The 15,433-nt window shown below is 39.7% G+C and overlaps 1 protein-coding gene across 2 annotated transcripts in view; it reads left to right on the top strand.

Annotated features, from left to right (window-relative positions):
- The window catches only part of DYM (dymeclin), a 372,239-nt gene that overhangs the window by 151,439 nt on the left and 205,367 nt on the right, over positions 1-15,433 (top strand). For both annotated transcript variants that reach the window (XM_073790708.1, XM_019937032.3), the window contains exons 12-13: positions 7,081-7,194; positions 8,173-8,267. In XM_073790708.1, coding sequence (XP_073646809.1) covers positions 7,081-7,194; positions 8,173-8,267 — 209 coding nt within the window. The remainder of the gene's footprint in view (positions 1-7,080; positions 7,195-8,172; positions 8,268-15,433) is intronic.

Raw genomic sequence — 15,433 nt, 5'->3', positions numbered from 1 at the left:
ATTTAGTAGTGTATTGTTTAGCCTCTATACATATCTTTTTAAAAGGAGGTGCTCAATGACTTAGTAATTCTGCTTCCTAACAAACTCTTGCTGAAGTGCTTGTGAAGTCACTGAGTACCACACACTGGGTAACGTATAACAGGGATTTTACAAATATTTTTGTTTTCAAAATCTGTGTAATTCCTGACTTTAGGTAATTAATGGCCAGATACTACAAGTATGGAGAGTAAGGACTCTCTGGTTTCTGAGTTTAATGTCGTGAGATTTTGGATAATGAGGGTAAGGATCTATATTGTAACATTTATTTTAATAGGGAAAAAACTGGAAATAACCTAAATTTCCATAATAGAAGCGTGGATAAAAAAATGTGACCTATTGGCACAAGACTGTACCGTGCTTGGATGGAATGAAGTAGAGGTGGTTTTCAACTATTTAACTGTCATGGCATCAAAATCATCCAGTAAAAATGGCTGTTGTCCATATATCCTTTGTCCTCTGCTGTACATTAATTGCCAAACCACGAGGAAGTCCTGGAGGAGTGTCTTGGGGCAGCAGCTATTTACTAACTAGTATAGAAGCAGTTCGTTAAAAAAACAACTAGTACTATTAGACCTTGGCGTATGTGGTAAACATAATTCTTCTTATATATATCTATCAATATAGAGGAGTTGCAAAGACCTATTGAGTGAAAAAATTTGGATGCAAACGAATACTTAAATGTATCAGTTTACTAGTGCTGCCATAACAAACTGGGTGGCTTAAAACAACAGAAATTGCTTGTTACTGTTGTGGAGACTAGAAGTCCAAAAGCAAGGTGTCGGCAGGACCATGCTGTCTCTGCAGGATCTAGGGGAGTGATTCCTTGCCTCCTTCTAGCCTCTGGTCATCATTCCTTGGTGTTCTTTGGCTTGCAGATGCATCCAGCCTCTGCGTTGGTCTCACATGGCCTTTTCTCATGTACTTGTCTGTCTCTCCTCCTTCTCTTATAAGGACACCAGTCATATAGGATTTAGGGCCCACCCTAATCCAGTATAATGTCATCTTAACTTGATTGTGTCTACAAAGACCTTATTTCCAATAAAGGTCACGTTCACAGGTTTTGGGTGACATGAATTTGGAGGCCACTATTCAACCTGATACATTATGATACTGTTTATGTAAAGTAGAAAATATACAAAGGAATGCTGGTTTTTGGTTGTGTGTGTGTGTGTGTGTTTGTGTGTGTACATATAAAGTATTTGAAATGGACGGGAAAGATATATACTGAACTCAAGATAGTGGTTGTCCCTCTTTGGGGGAATAAAATGAGATTTTCATCTTAAAATACAAAACATTAACATTAACGTTAAATGTTAATGTTAATAAAATGTTAATGTCATTTGTGGGAGTATGGAAGTTCATTATTCTTTGTGCTTTTCTATATATATTTAATTTTTTAAAGAGTTGACATTATATAATATGTTACTATATAATATTGTAGCCTTTATAACATATGGAAGAGATATATTCAATGAAAACAAATCCTATGGGGGGAAGAAGCTGAAAAGAAGACCTAGAACCACAAACAATTCTCATATACTTTTTGAGAAGGAAGATATTTTCAGATCCTTGAGGAGTTTCCTTCTACATGTTTGAGTTATTTTGGCATAAAATGTTAAATGTATGTAATGTATAATCAAGATGATAACAGTCTACAGCTATTAAACTGTATGGACGTTGAATGTAAGAGATGAGGAATTTTTTTTATAAGAACCAAATAAATAGGTCAAGAACTACAGCCAGGTTACCAAGAAAGTTTTCTGTATGCTGCCTAGTATGCATTAATGTCCCCTGGGAAGCTGTGCGAGCTCTATAGCTAGTTATTTTTAATTTTTCTTAAACACTACCAGAATTTACAGATAATGACTTATTTTTCACAGGAAGAAAAGACAGACCTTTATGTAAATGCCAAATTGGATTTCTGATTTTCATAGTAACATCATAAGTTTACTATGTGGATACTCATTAAATATTTGTTGAATGTTAAATGAATAAGACTACTTTTATTCAAAACACTTCTTCCATCCAGTTACATAGTAGACACGCACAAGTAAACACTAAGAACCAATGACCTTGGCTTCAAATAAGGTGGCTTATGATAATTTATTTCTAAACACAGGAGCCAAGAGAGAGGAGAAACCAAACTATGCTCAAATGTGTGTATGCTCAAGTGTGACCTTTTAAAAGACAGAGACTCCTCTCACTAGTCAAGTTGCCTAACGAGTGTCCTGCGTTAGTATTCCCTTGGAGACAGAACAGTGGTCTTAACCTTGTGGTCTTTACACTTAAAAGTAGTTTAGGACACGACATAATGTCTTTATGTGGATTATTGTTCGCTACATTTACTGTATTGGAAATTAAAACGGACATATTTTTAAAATATCTGATTAGTTCATTTAGAAATAATTATTATGATAATAAACCCCATTACGTGTTAGCATCAGTAACATATTTTTATGAAAGTAACTATTTTCCACAAACAAAAGTTTAGCAAGAGAGTGGCATTGTTTTACATTTTTGCCTTAGATTCTCATGTCTCCCTCTGTATTAAATTTGTTGTGCTATTAGACATGTTATGTAGCCTCTGGAAAGCTGAACTACATACTTACGAGAGAATGAGAGTGGAAAGTAATGTCTTGGTATTATTGTGAAAATAGATTTGACCTTGAGAATGCTCCAGAAATGTCTCAGGACCACATTTTGAGAACTGCAGCCTTACAGAGTAAATCAGAGGGACTGAGCATTGCATCATTCCTTTATAAAGATTCAACTGGCAAATCTCATTGTTCTGAGTATTTTCAGCTTCTATCATTTGTTTTACACATAGGTTGTCTCTTCTAGTTGATTAAGGTCATTATTAGTCATGAATAAATGGAAATGCTTAAAGTGTTACATTTTCTACTTCACAAACAGTACTCAGCTACCATGTAGTGGGCATTTGTACATGCCATCCTCTGAGTGGAGCCTCCAGCACAGGTCACTGTTGGGTTATTTGTAACCCAAATGGCGGACTCTAGGTGACATGGGTCTCTTGTCAAAGAGTTGAACTGCGTAAAAATCTGTTGTGGAGGCACTTGTGGGCACTTACATGAAGTTGAAGACAGTATTTCTTTACTTTTTAATGCTTATCTGCTTCCATGCCCCCTTTCTCATTTTTAATATTGTTTGGAATTTGCAGGGAGGCAGACTTAGCAGAGAAATATTTATTTTATCTTAGCAAAGAATTAAGGTCAACCATATTATTTAGATTTAATTATATTTTCCTCATTTCATGAATTATAATTGTGGGTTTTTTGGGGGGCGGTTGTTGTTGTTTAGTAGTCCATATTTTCCTTCCTTGACTTTATCTGGCTGTTATGGTTTTGTTGTTGTCATTACAGTGGTGAGGAGGGGCAGCTAAGCACTTACATGTGTGGTGGTTTGTTTTTTCCCCAGAAATAGTGCATGGGTGGTTCATGCTGAGTCTTTGCATACTTAAAAGTCTTCACTTTTCTGTATCCTTGTGTGGTAGCTTCTCTAGATATAGAATTCTAGAATGATAATCTATTCCTCAAACATTTGTAGACATTGTTACTGTTGTCCTTCAGATATATAGTGTTCAAGATGAGAAATCTTATGTTAGTCTACCTTTCTTTCTTTTGGTGATAACATGTTTCTTCTGTCGAGAAGCCAATAGATTTTGGCATGTTTCTTCTGGCTAGAAGCCAATGGATTTTCTCATATACTGTTGATTCAGAAATCTTATCAGAATAAATTTTGATTTTTTTTCAATATTTTTGCTTAAAGTGTTACAAATTTCTCTTCCTCTCAAAGAAATTTTGTTACTAATTTTTCTTTTTTAAAAAAAACTTTTAAATAAATTTATTTATTTATTATTTTTGGCTGTGTTGGGTCTTCGTTGCTGCACGCAGGCTTTCTCTAGTTGTGGTGAGTGGGGGTTACTCTTCGTTGCAGTGCACAGGCTTCTCATTGCGGTGGCTTCTCTTGTTGCGGAGCATGGGCTCTCGGTGCGTGGGCTTCAGTAGTTGTGGCTCGCGGGCTCTAGAGTGCAGGCTCAGTAGTTGTGGCGCACGGGCCTAGGTGCTCTGTAGCATGTGGAATCTTCCCGGACCAGGGCTCGAACCAGTGTCCCCTGCATTGGCAGGCGGATTCTTAACCACTGCGCCACCAGGGAAGCCCTATTACTAATTTTTCTCTTTTGCTTCTACAGTCCTCCCTTGGTATCGGCGGGAGATTGGTTCCAAGACCCGCCCTGGATACCCAAACCCACAGATGATCAAGTCCCATAGTTGGCCCTCAGTATCTGAGGATGCAACCTGTGGATATGGAGGGCTGACTATATACTTACTGAAAAAAATATCCACATATAAATGGACCCATGCAGTTCAAACCCATGTTGTTCAAGGGTCGATTTTAGTCTGTTCCTCCTGGAACTCTTATTAGGTATATACTGGATCTCCACTTTTCTCTTATATATTGTCTTTTTGCCTTATACTGCTGTTGTCTGAGGGAATTTCTCAGTTTTGTCTTTCACATCCCAAGTTCTGTTTTCCATAGCACCCATTCTGCTAATTTCTTTCTCTTTTTTTTTTAAATTCAATTTTATTTATTTGGCTATGTTGGGTCTTCATTGCTGCATGCGGGCTTTCTCTAATTGTGGCAAGTGGGGGTTACTCTTCGTTACGGTACACGGGCTTCTCATTGCAGTGGCTTCTCTTGTTGCGGAGCACGGGCTCTAGGCGCGTGGGCTTCAGTAGTTGCGGCACGCGGGCTTAGTTGCTCCACAGCTTGTGGGATCTTCCTGGACCAGGGCTCGAACCTGTGTCCCCCGCATTGGCAGGTGGATTCTTAACCACTGCGCCACCAGAGAAGCCCTCCTCTCTTTTAAGTCTCAGTCATCATATTTTTAATGTTCAGTAGCTTTTCTTCATTCTGTGATTCGCATTTTTCATAGTAGCCTGTTCTTATTTTATGGATACAGTATTCTGTCAACTCTCACCGAAGATACTAATTAGAATTTCAAAAACTTTTCCTCAGCCTCTTAAATTATCTTTGTTTAATTGGGGGTATGTTTGTTCTGCTTGTTTAGTTTCACATTTATTCATTTTCTTATTATTTATTTAATAAGCTTTTAATTATGAACACATTAAATGTAAGCATAATTGGAAAAAATAGTATAATGAATGCCCATGGATTCATCAATATTCTTCTGTTCTCATTTCATCTACCCACTCCACCCCCTCTGCTTTTTATATTTTGGCTAAACTATATTTTTTTAATCTTGTAAATCATATATATATAAAATTTCATTTGTAGATATTTAAGTATGTCACTTTGATAAATATAGGCATAAAAAAATAAACATAATACCATTATCACATCCAACAAAGCCAACGATATTTTATTTTATTTATTTTTTTTAGTAAATTTATTTATTTTTGGCTGCATTGTGTCTTCGTTGCTGTGCGGGCTTTCCCTAGTTTTGGCGAGCAGGGGCTACTCTTTGTTGCGGTGCCTGCAACCTTCTCATTACGATGGCTTCTTTTGTTGCGGAGCATGGGCTCTAGGCGCATGGGCTTCAGTAGTTGTGGCACGTGGGCTCAGCATTTGCTGCTCGCGGGCTCTAGAGCACAGGCCCAGTAGTTGTGGCTCACGGGCTCTAGAGTGCAGGCTCAGTAGTTGTGGCGCATGGGCTTAGTTGCTCCGCGGCATGTGGGATCTTCCCAGACCAGGGATTGAACCTGTGTCCCCTGCATTGGCAAGCAGATTCTTAACCACTGCGCCACCAGGGAAGCCCAACGATATTTTTAAAATTCCTGCTAATATTCAGTTTTCTCTCAATTATCTTTAAAATGTCTTCCTTGAGTTGGTTGGTTTGAATGAGTTTCCAAAGCATTTAGTTCTTGACTGTTATCTGTAACAGTCTCTCCCTCTCCCACCTTATTACACCATTCACTTTTTGTAGAAACGGCCTTATTTGTTTAGTAGAATTTCATACATTTGGCTTTGGATGATTATATCATTGTGTTATTTATCGTGTTTTTCTGTCCTCTGTATTTCGTATATGCTGGCAATTAGAACAGAGGCTTGATTAGATTCAGCATATCTTTTTCACTGTTGGATTTCTCTACGTTTTTGGTGGCTTCTTGTCCATTCATAATTACAAATGAAAGTCTAGATTCACTTATTTTGAAAGGTGGTGAGACCTCCTTTGGAAGGTATGAATGATGGAGGTCTGCTGTGCTCTACAGGGGGGCTTATCTTCTTAGTGGAGAGGGTGGGAATCAGCCAGAAGTCTTGTCCTTTTTCAGGCATGGATGGAAAGAATGTGGCACATTGGCTTCATGCGTCAAGGAGAAAAGAAGTAGGGTGACCTCAATGGAAGAGAACATTCGAGGAGTTCTGGTGCCAGATGAGCCTGTTGGTTTTTGTGCATTTTGCCTCCTTCATTGTGGCAACCCAGCATTGGCTGCTGTGCTGCCCAGTTTTTCTCTCTCTGATGCCCATGTTACAAGTCTGTGGAACTGCACCAACTGAAGCTAGACAGTTTTTCTTACCAAGGCCTGGAGGTGAGCACCGGAGCTGGAGCAGAGCATGGGCGCGTCTCTTCTTGAAGATCTTGGCTAATTTGCATTCTTGGCCTCTCCTCGACCCAAGGGTAGAGATTTTCTGTGGTTGTTACGATAGCTCCACTTTTTCAAGAGACTCCTCAGTTTTCTTATTTTTGCTTTCAAACTACTGACCTCTGATGGTTTTTCTGTCACACTTGTTCTATGTGCCATACCTTTTAAAATATAGCTCCTTTTTGTCTTTTAATGATAGCATCGTCTGGTTTTTTTTCTTTTATATTTAAGAAGGAAGAAGAAGAAAATACATCAGCACAGTTTCACTATCTTGAACTGAAATTCTCACAGTTTACTTTTATATACTGTTTAACTCACCTTCAGAGCAAAGCCACAGCTTGTTAGAAATTGTAGACATGGATAATCCCTTTTTCCCTAAAGCAATCATATTTACTTAAACTTTTCTTCCCTATTACAGATGTTAAAAAATATTACTTGGTATTCAGAACGGGTTTTAACTGAAATTTCACTGGGGAGTCTCCTGATACTGGTTGTAATAAGAACTATTCAGTACAACATGACAAGGACAAGAGTAAGTATTCCATAACTATTTTTCTACCTTTATACATACAGTACAATGAAGACTAGAGTTTAAAGCAATCTCAATATTTAGAGTGCAGACGTTCTCATGGAATATGGTGGAAAAATATAGACCAACATATAGTCACTGTATTATGATCCTAAGGTAATGTTTAAAGTGTCTGCTTCTTAATATTTCATAGGTGGTATGATCAGAGCTATTTTACATGTAATAGAAAATAAGCAGTGGAGCACATTTAGTTAAAAGATGTTGTATGTCTTTGCTGGACTGATAAAACTGGTTTACCTTTTAAAAGTAGCAACAACAAACTGTAAGAAGATACAAGCACAAGAAAATATGAATTCAGATGGGAAAGAAATGGACAAAAAGAGAATACTTTAAAGAGTAAAAGGAAAATTTCAACTAGATTGTATTTGCTATGCCTGGGAGCAAATTTCAGTTCCAGTCACTAGAGAAGCGATATACAGAATTCATAGCTTAGAGAAGTGGTCAAATTTACTGCACCGTTTTCAGTTACGCCCCTCTGGGAGGCTAACACAGGTTAGCTTTCCACAGTCTTTTATCTGAAACTCTTGGAGCCACATGTGTTTTAGCACAGAGAATTTTTTGATTTTAGAAAGATAATTACAGTTTGTATGCTACACTGTATGTAACCATGAGGTTCTGGAGCCATGCACTGTAACTAAACATTAATATTTCTGCAGCAAAATAGTTCAGTATTCTCCAGGGTGGGCTTAATGAAGACCATAAATAGCATCATTATCTTTTGTGCCAGATGTTGGTTCCAAACTAGCAGTGAAAAAACTTTGGATTTTCAGTGCTTTATGGATTTTGGAATTAGAGAAAACAGATTGTGGATCCGCACTTTCTAAAATCAGTGACAATTGAGTTTACATTTGCTTCTAGTTAACCTTGCTTAAAATGTCGAGAAGACTCGATGTATGTTTTAAACTTGCTGTTTTCTGACAGGACAAGTACCTTCACACAAATTGTTTGGCAGCTTTAGCAAATATGTCGGCACAGTTTCGTTCTCTCCATCAATATGCTGCCCAGAGGATCATCAGGTAAATACGAGCTTTAAAAGACATGCTGATTCTTGCCTTTTAGCTGGCCTATTGAAAAGGATACTATGGTGGTCGCTTTTAAAATGCTATCTGCAAGGAATATCACATTTTCCTACTTACTTTTTATCACCTTCTTGTCTGGCTGAAAATGCCTTGTTCTGCTTTGTTTTCTAACCCAAGGTTTTCTATCAAAGTTAATTGTATTTGCTTTCAACCCTTTTATAAAATCTAGTTTTAAAATTTGTGTGTTAGCCTTTTACAGCAGAGCAGGTCTATGTCTTAGTAATGCAAACTAAATCTTAATTCACATATTTGCTGAGCATTTTATAGAGGTCACTCTACCCTTTTCAAAAGCAGTTATCTGTTTTAGAGAATTCTTTCTGTGGCAGTTAACCATTGTATTAGTTTCCCAATGCTGCTGTAACAAATTACCACAAATTAATGGCTTAAAGCAACACAAATCTATTATACAATTCTGTAGGTTAGAAGTTCAGCCAGGGTCTTACCAGGCTAGAATCAAGATGTCAGTAGGGCTGCATTCCCTTCTGGAGGCTCTAGAGGAGAGTCTCTTTCCTTGCCTTTTCCAGCTGCTAGAAGCTGCCCGCATTCCTTGGCTCATGGCCCCTTCCTTTCCTTTCAAAGCCAGCAACAGTAGGTTGTTGAGTTCTCCTCACATCTTATCACTCTGACTTCCTGTTCTACTGTGAGGATCCTTGTGAATGCCTTGGCCCTACCTGAATAATCCAGGATGATCTACCCATTTCAAGGTCCTTAGCTGAATCACAACCACGCAGAGTCCCGCTTGCCACGTAAGGTAACATATTCATAGGTTCGTGGAAGTTAGGATGTGGATATTTTGGGGGAGCCATTATTCTGGCTGTCAGAACATCACCAGAAACTCCCGTCCCTTACCTGTTCTTTGCCAAAGGCAAAATCTTTAAGGTTAGGAAGCTAATTAATGAATGAATGACTGTCATTTGCAGGATTTAACGAGTATGGTTACTTTTTGGTCTTCAGGTAGGATGCTCAGTATTGCCCTAGCAGCTCTCAAGTAGAACATTTTTTATGTAGTCAGTGACATTAGATTCTTTCTTTTAATTCTTGCTTTTGGGGCAATGCAGCTCTGATAATTAGTTGTTGTGTTCCAGTCATTGGTGGTTATCACAACCCCATATCACTTTTTAAACTCTGATCTCACTTTCCGCCCTTTGGTTAGAGACATTTATTGACCTGGGCTCATTTTTAACAATCAATTAGAATTAACTTATGTTCTTAGTCTGTTTATTTATCCTCAGAATTTAGCACAGGATATTTTCCTTTGACTCACTGCTTACTTTAATCATACATTATTTTGGATTTGTTTGTTTATTTGTTTGTACTTGAGAAATTGTCCAGTTGACTGACTCTGGACTAACGCGGACTTCGTGATTGAAAGTAAGCATGGTGTCTCCTCATACCTCAGATTCTTCCAGGTGTTCTGAAGAGCCTTTAGTTTCTAAAAATTGACCTTTGTCACCATGCTTTATTTCAGCATGACAGATGTAATGATATCTGTGCTGCTTCGTGGTCTATTTTTCTTTGTGTGTATGTGGAGTTTTATAACACTTTTAGGAAGATTTCATTATAAAATTTTCCTCAACTGATATATAAACATTTGGACTGTTCAGTATGAAAATGCCAGATGAACTGGTTCAGAATTTAAGTTCTGATAAAATGATTCAAGTAAGATTAAATAAAAATTTTCTAGGTGTCAGAGTTGGAAAAAAATGCAAATAAAGCATTGTGCCCAATTTTCTGTGATGACTGAAGTAGAAAACCAATAGTATTTGGAGAAATAAGAAATGTAATTTAGATTTGTGATTTGAGACTATTTAGATCAAGTTTATCATCATTAAGGAATAATGCTTTACTTCAATTTTATTGGAGCTTTATTTAGCATTTAGTGAGGAACTGTGTTATGCAATGCATAATGCAGGGAATATCAAAATTAGTTATAAAATTTCCTACCCTTAAATAGCTTGTAATTCAATAGCCGAGATAAGGCAAAGACCAACATATGTCATATCTAGCAGAATGTAGTAAATATTATAATGAAAGAAAAATTCCTGTGGTGAGGGCGAGTGGGTGGTTCAGAGAATGGTGAGGTCACATCTCATTGAGAAATCAGTCAAGGTGAGTAGAGAGGGACGGCTCTAGAGACTGGCCTGATAGGGGAAAGCATCAACCAAACAAACCAAAACAAAACAAGAGGGGGTGTGGTGAGAGAGCATGGTTTATATTTAGAAAATAACCAGTCCATTCAGTTGGCATGCTGTGGACCAGTACAGGGATTATCAGCTTTTCTTTTTTTTTGCGGTACGCAGGCCTCTCACTGTTGCGGCCTCTCCCGAAGCGGAGCACAGGCTCCGGACACGCAGGCTCAGCGGCCATGTCTCACAGGCCCAGCCGCTCTGCGGCATGTGGGATCTTCCCGGACTGGGGCACGAACCCGTGTCCCCTGCGTCGGCAGGTGGACTCTCAACCACTGCACCACCAGGAAAGCCCCCAGTACAGGGATTATAAGAGAGAACCTTGAAAGAACCAGCTGGGGCCTCCTTGTGGAGGGGCTTAGCTATTAGATCCACAGTTTAGGATAATGGAAAGAATAGAAAGAAAAGAAGGTGTCACCTTTTCTACCGACAAAAAAGAAAATGTCAGTGAATGAGTTGTAAATGGATTTGAAAAGAAATACTTTAATGTAAATGCCTAGAGTTATCAGCTTCAGCAGATGATATTGGTCTGTTGTTTGTCACACTGAGGGCCATGCAGTTCTCAAAGTCCCCCAGTAGTGCCAGTGCTTCTGGTCCAAGCGCCACAGCCGAGTAGCCAGTGTGGATCAGAGCATCGCATCATGCGGCAGGGAGCTTGTTAGAAATGCAGAGTGTTGGCCTGGTTTTCAGATCTGCTGAATCAGAATCTTCCATTTTAACAAGATCTCTGAAAGATTTGTACATGCATTAAAGTTGGGAAAGTACTTTGAGTTTGGGCAGGGAAATCAAGATTAATAAACACTTAGAAAACACTCGTGTTGAATTGGAAGTGGGGGCCAGCGTTTTTGTGTCTTGAGGAAACTCATTTTCTACTAAGTGTTTGTGTTTAGGGTATAAAATTGTAAAGTATAATAAGGAATGCATAACCAAAAACTGTTTAGATACACAGAAGATTTATTATAGCAGCACAACTCAAGATTCACCAGATGCTCTAGTAACTCCTTCAAATGAGAAGTAATTAGTTTTCATATACACGGTTTCTAAATCCTTTTTTAGGAAGAGACTACACAATTTTATAGCTGTCATTTGCAGAACTTAGAGGAGCCAATATTTCATGTGATCTTCAACAAAATGCAAAACAGAGTAACATGTTTCATTGCTGTGAAAGTAGGATGTGAATAAAGCTTTAAAAAGTCTTCTTAGTTGGGGCTTCCCTGGTGGTGCAGTGGTTGAGAGTCCTCCTGCTGATACAGGGGACACGGGTTCGTGCCCCGCTCCGGGAAGATCCCACCCGTGAGCCATGGCCGCTGAGCCTGCGCGTCCGGAGCCTGTGCTCCACAACGGGAGAGACCACAACAGTGAGAGGCCAGCGTTACGTAAAAAAAAAAAAAAAGTCTTCTTAGTTGGACATAAATGTATGGAATGATTTCATATGGTGTCTAAGCTGTTGTTTCATATTAAATGACACTGTGTCTTCCACAAACTCTTGGTATTCTAGAAAAATCACAGACATACATGATACAGGTTTTGCTCACCTATGAAATTTTTTGAATATGCTGTAAGCATGGATATTTGATATGATCATTATTTGGGATTATGGGGCTATTAATTCAGTTAAAACATTTATGTGGAGTAGATTATATGCAAGGGATTGTTGTGAGTTACAAATATATCATCACTTACTTCCTGCCCTTAAGACTTCCCCTATTGCCTGTCTTACCCTCCCCCCCCCACACCCCCCTCACTGGCTCCTTCCTCTGGCTCCCCCTTCACCTTTGGCTTAACAGGTACTTATACTTTTCTCCAGTATTTCATCCTAGATTATTCTTCTCATCTTTGCTCATTTTCCTTGCGAGTTCAAATCTATGCCTGTGACTTCACCTACTCTACAAGAGCACAGACTCTGAGTTTGGGATCCCAGCTTCAAAACTGACTAGCTATGGAATTTTGGAGAAGTTACTTAACTTCTCTGTACAGCAGTTTCCCCATCTATACAATGGGGTGGCAGTAGTTGCTATCTCAATGAATAGGATGAAGATTAAGCGAATTAATATTTGAAAAGGGCCTGGCACATAACGTTAACGATATAAGTGTTGACCCCTTGAAACCTAACTGCTAACCTCCCTACCTGGATATCCCACACTTACCTCAAACTTTTATTACGTTTAAAACAGAACTCGTTTTTATTTTTATTTATTTTTAATATTTATTTATTTTCTTTTTATTATTATTTTTTTGGCTGCATAGGGTCTTAGTTGTGGCACATAGGATCTTTGTTGAGGCATGGGGGATCTTTCATTGCTGCACTCGGGCTTCTCTCTACTTGTGGCATGTGGGTTTTCTCTCTAGTTGTGGCACATGGGCTCCAGGGCATGTGGACTCTGTAGTTTGTGGCACGTGGGCTCTAGTTGATGCGTGCGAGCTCAGTAGTTGGAGCATGCAGGCTTTGTTGCCCCATGGCATGTGGGATCTTAGTTCCCCGACCAGGGATCGAACTCCCGTCCCCTGCATTGGAAGGCGGATTCTTTACCGCTGGACCACCAGGGAAGTCCCCGGAACTTGTTTTTATTTGTTTATTTAAAAATACATTTATTTATTTATGGCTGCCCTGGGTCTTTGTTGCTGCCTACGGGCTTTCTCTAGTTGAGGTGAGCGGGGGCTACTCTTCGTTACAGTACACAGGCTTCTCATTGTGGTGGCTTCTCTTGTTGCAGAGCTCGGGCTCTCGGTGCATGGGCTTCAGTAGTTGTGGCTCACGGGCTCTAGAGTGCAGTCTCAGTAGTTGTGGTGCACGGGCTTAGTTGCTCTGCAGCATGTGGGATCTTCCCGGACCAGGGCTCGAACCCGTGTCCCCTGCATTGGCAGGAGGACTCTTAACCACTGCGCCACCAGGGAAGTCCCCGGAACTCATTATTAAACGTGCTCTTCCTGTTAAATTCCCTATCCTAGGTAATGACTCTCACTACAGCTATCTAAATTGCCAAGTAAGAAATTTACAAGTAATTCTGTGCCATTTTTTTCCTTCCCCTCAAATGCTTTATCTGACTGGGCGCTGGTGTTCTAACTCTACCATTGTAACTTGCATTCATACCGTTTCTGTCTCCACTACTGCTGTGTTAGTTCACGTGTTCATCATTTTCACCCAAAACTATGTCTTTAGTCAGCCCAGTCCTTTTGCCTCCCTCCCTGCCCCTCTACAGTCGACCCCTGCACTGCTCCATTCATTGGAGAAGCAAATCTGATCCGTTTTGTATTGCTTCCTAGGCTTAAAATCATTAGATGCCTTCCTGTTGCCAGCAGGTTAAAATTCAACCTCCTTAAAGCTGTGGCTCTCAAACATGGGTGGTTTTGCCCCCAGGGGACAGGAGTCAAGGTGGTTTATTTGTGTTTTTTTTTATTTGGGTTTTTTTTTTTTTTTTGCTGTTTTGTTTTGTTTTTGTTTTTTCTGTTGGCGCAGCTGGGGAGGAGGTTGCTACTGACATCTAGTGGGTAGAGGCCAGAGATATTGCTAAATATCCTGTAGTACACAGGACAGCAAAGAATTATCCAGTCCCAAGTGTCATCGTGCTGGGGCTGAGGAGCCTTGTCTTAGAGTGGGCCTTGTCTGCCCAGCTGGCTCTACTCAGCTCCTCCGTGGTGAGCCAGGGGTCACACAGCCAGTTTCTGGCCCAGGGGCTAGTTTCTGAGGTAGGAGCAGAGAGGAGACGGCAGGGAAAGGAAGAATATCACATGTTAGAAATATGGTTTCTCTCAGAGAAGGTGTCAGGGAGAGAGAACTTCAGAGTCTTGCCCTGGCCAATGTAGTTGCTTGTGACACACTGGCCTTGCCTGAAGTTTTAAGTCTCGTTGCTCAAGCAGAGTAGTAATTACTGGAGATAAAAGATGTGTCTTAGATTTCTTTGCATCACTTTACAAGAGTAGCTGTTAGTAGGTACACAAGAGAATTTTAATAAATACCTAGCCACTGATTCTTAGAAGATGGGCGGGCATCTGGGATTTAAGCTTAGTTGTGGCACCCATCATTCTGAGACTTAACCTAAATTGATTCATCCCATTTTGCAGATACATGCTGCTGCTTGAAACTAGTGAAGTTGATGACAGTGCACATAACGGAAAGCTTTATAGTCTTTCAAACTTCCTGAGAATAAAATAATAAAAAACATAGATTAGATTTTAATTAAAGCTATTTAATTACAGTGCTGGTTTTGTTTTTTTTGTTGTTGTTTTTTTGCTGCGGTACGCAGGCCTCTCACTGTTGTGGCCTCTCCCGTTGCGGAGCACAGGCTCCGGTTGCGCAGGCCCAGCGACCACGGCCCACGGGCCCAGCCGCTCCACGACATGTGGGATCCTCCCAGACCCGGGCACGAACCCGCGTCCCGTGCATCGGCAGGCGGACTCTCAACCACTGCGCCACGAGGGAAGCTCTTGTTTTTTGTTTTTTTTGGTAAAATCTAATCATGTAATTTAAGAACTTTTAAATACTTCAATTCATAATTTATGCTTACATGTTTTCTGACTGTTAATAGCCACTAGTAGTGAATATATACTCTTCAGATTTTAACCGAGTTCACTGCTGTCCATCTTGTCTTTGTCTAGCCCCAGGCTGGCAGTTTATGTATGTAAGGCGCCTTGTTCTGCTCTACACATGAAATGGTACATATTGTGGTCACCCAGCCTTTTTCTGAAGACTACAAAAACACAGTTTGCCTTATTTAACTCTTGGTGGTTAATTCCTCTAATTTGGACAAATATAGATGTTTCAGAATGTCCCATGGAATCAAAGAAAGTTGGACAATTTGCTTTTAATTAATACCTCCTAGTATTAGCTTACCACATCAGGCTTCCTCACTTTTGTCCCCACTGAATGAAGTCTTCTGGAGTTGATTTTTTTCTAAACCAAATAATACGTTGAACCGA

Source organism: Tursiops truncatus, chromosome 13, assembly GCF_011762595.2.
Source record: "Tursiops truncatus isolate mTurTru1 chromosome 13, mTurTru1.mat.Y, whole genome shotgun sequence".
NCBI classification, from domain to species: domain Eukaryota; kingdom Metazoa; phylum Chordata; class Mammalia; order Artiodactyla; family Delphinidae; genus Tursiops; species Tursiops truncatus.
The sequence above is the reverse complement of the archived record's forward strand: the minus strand, read 5'-3'. Positions and strand labels throughout refer to the sequence as shown.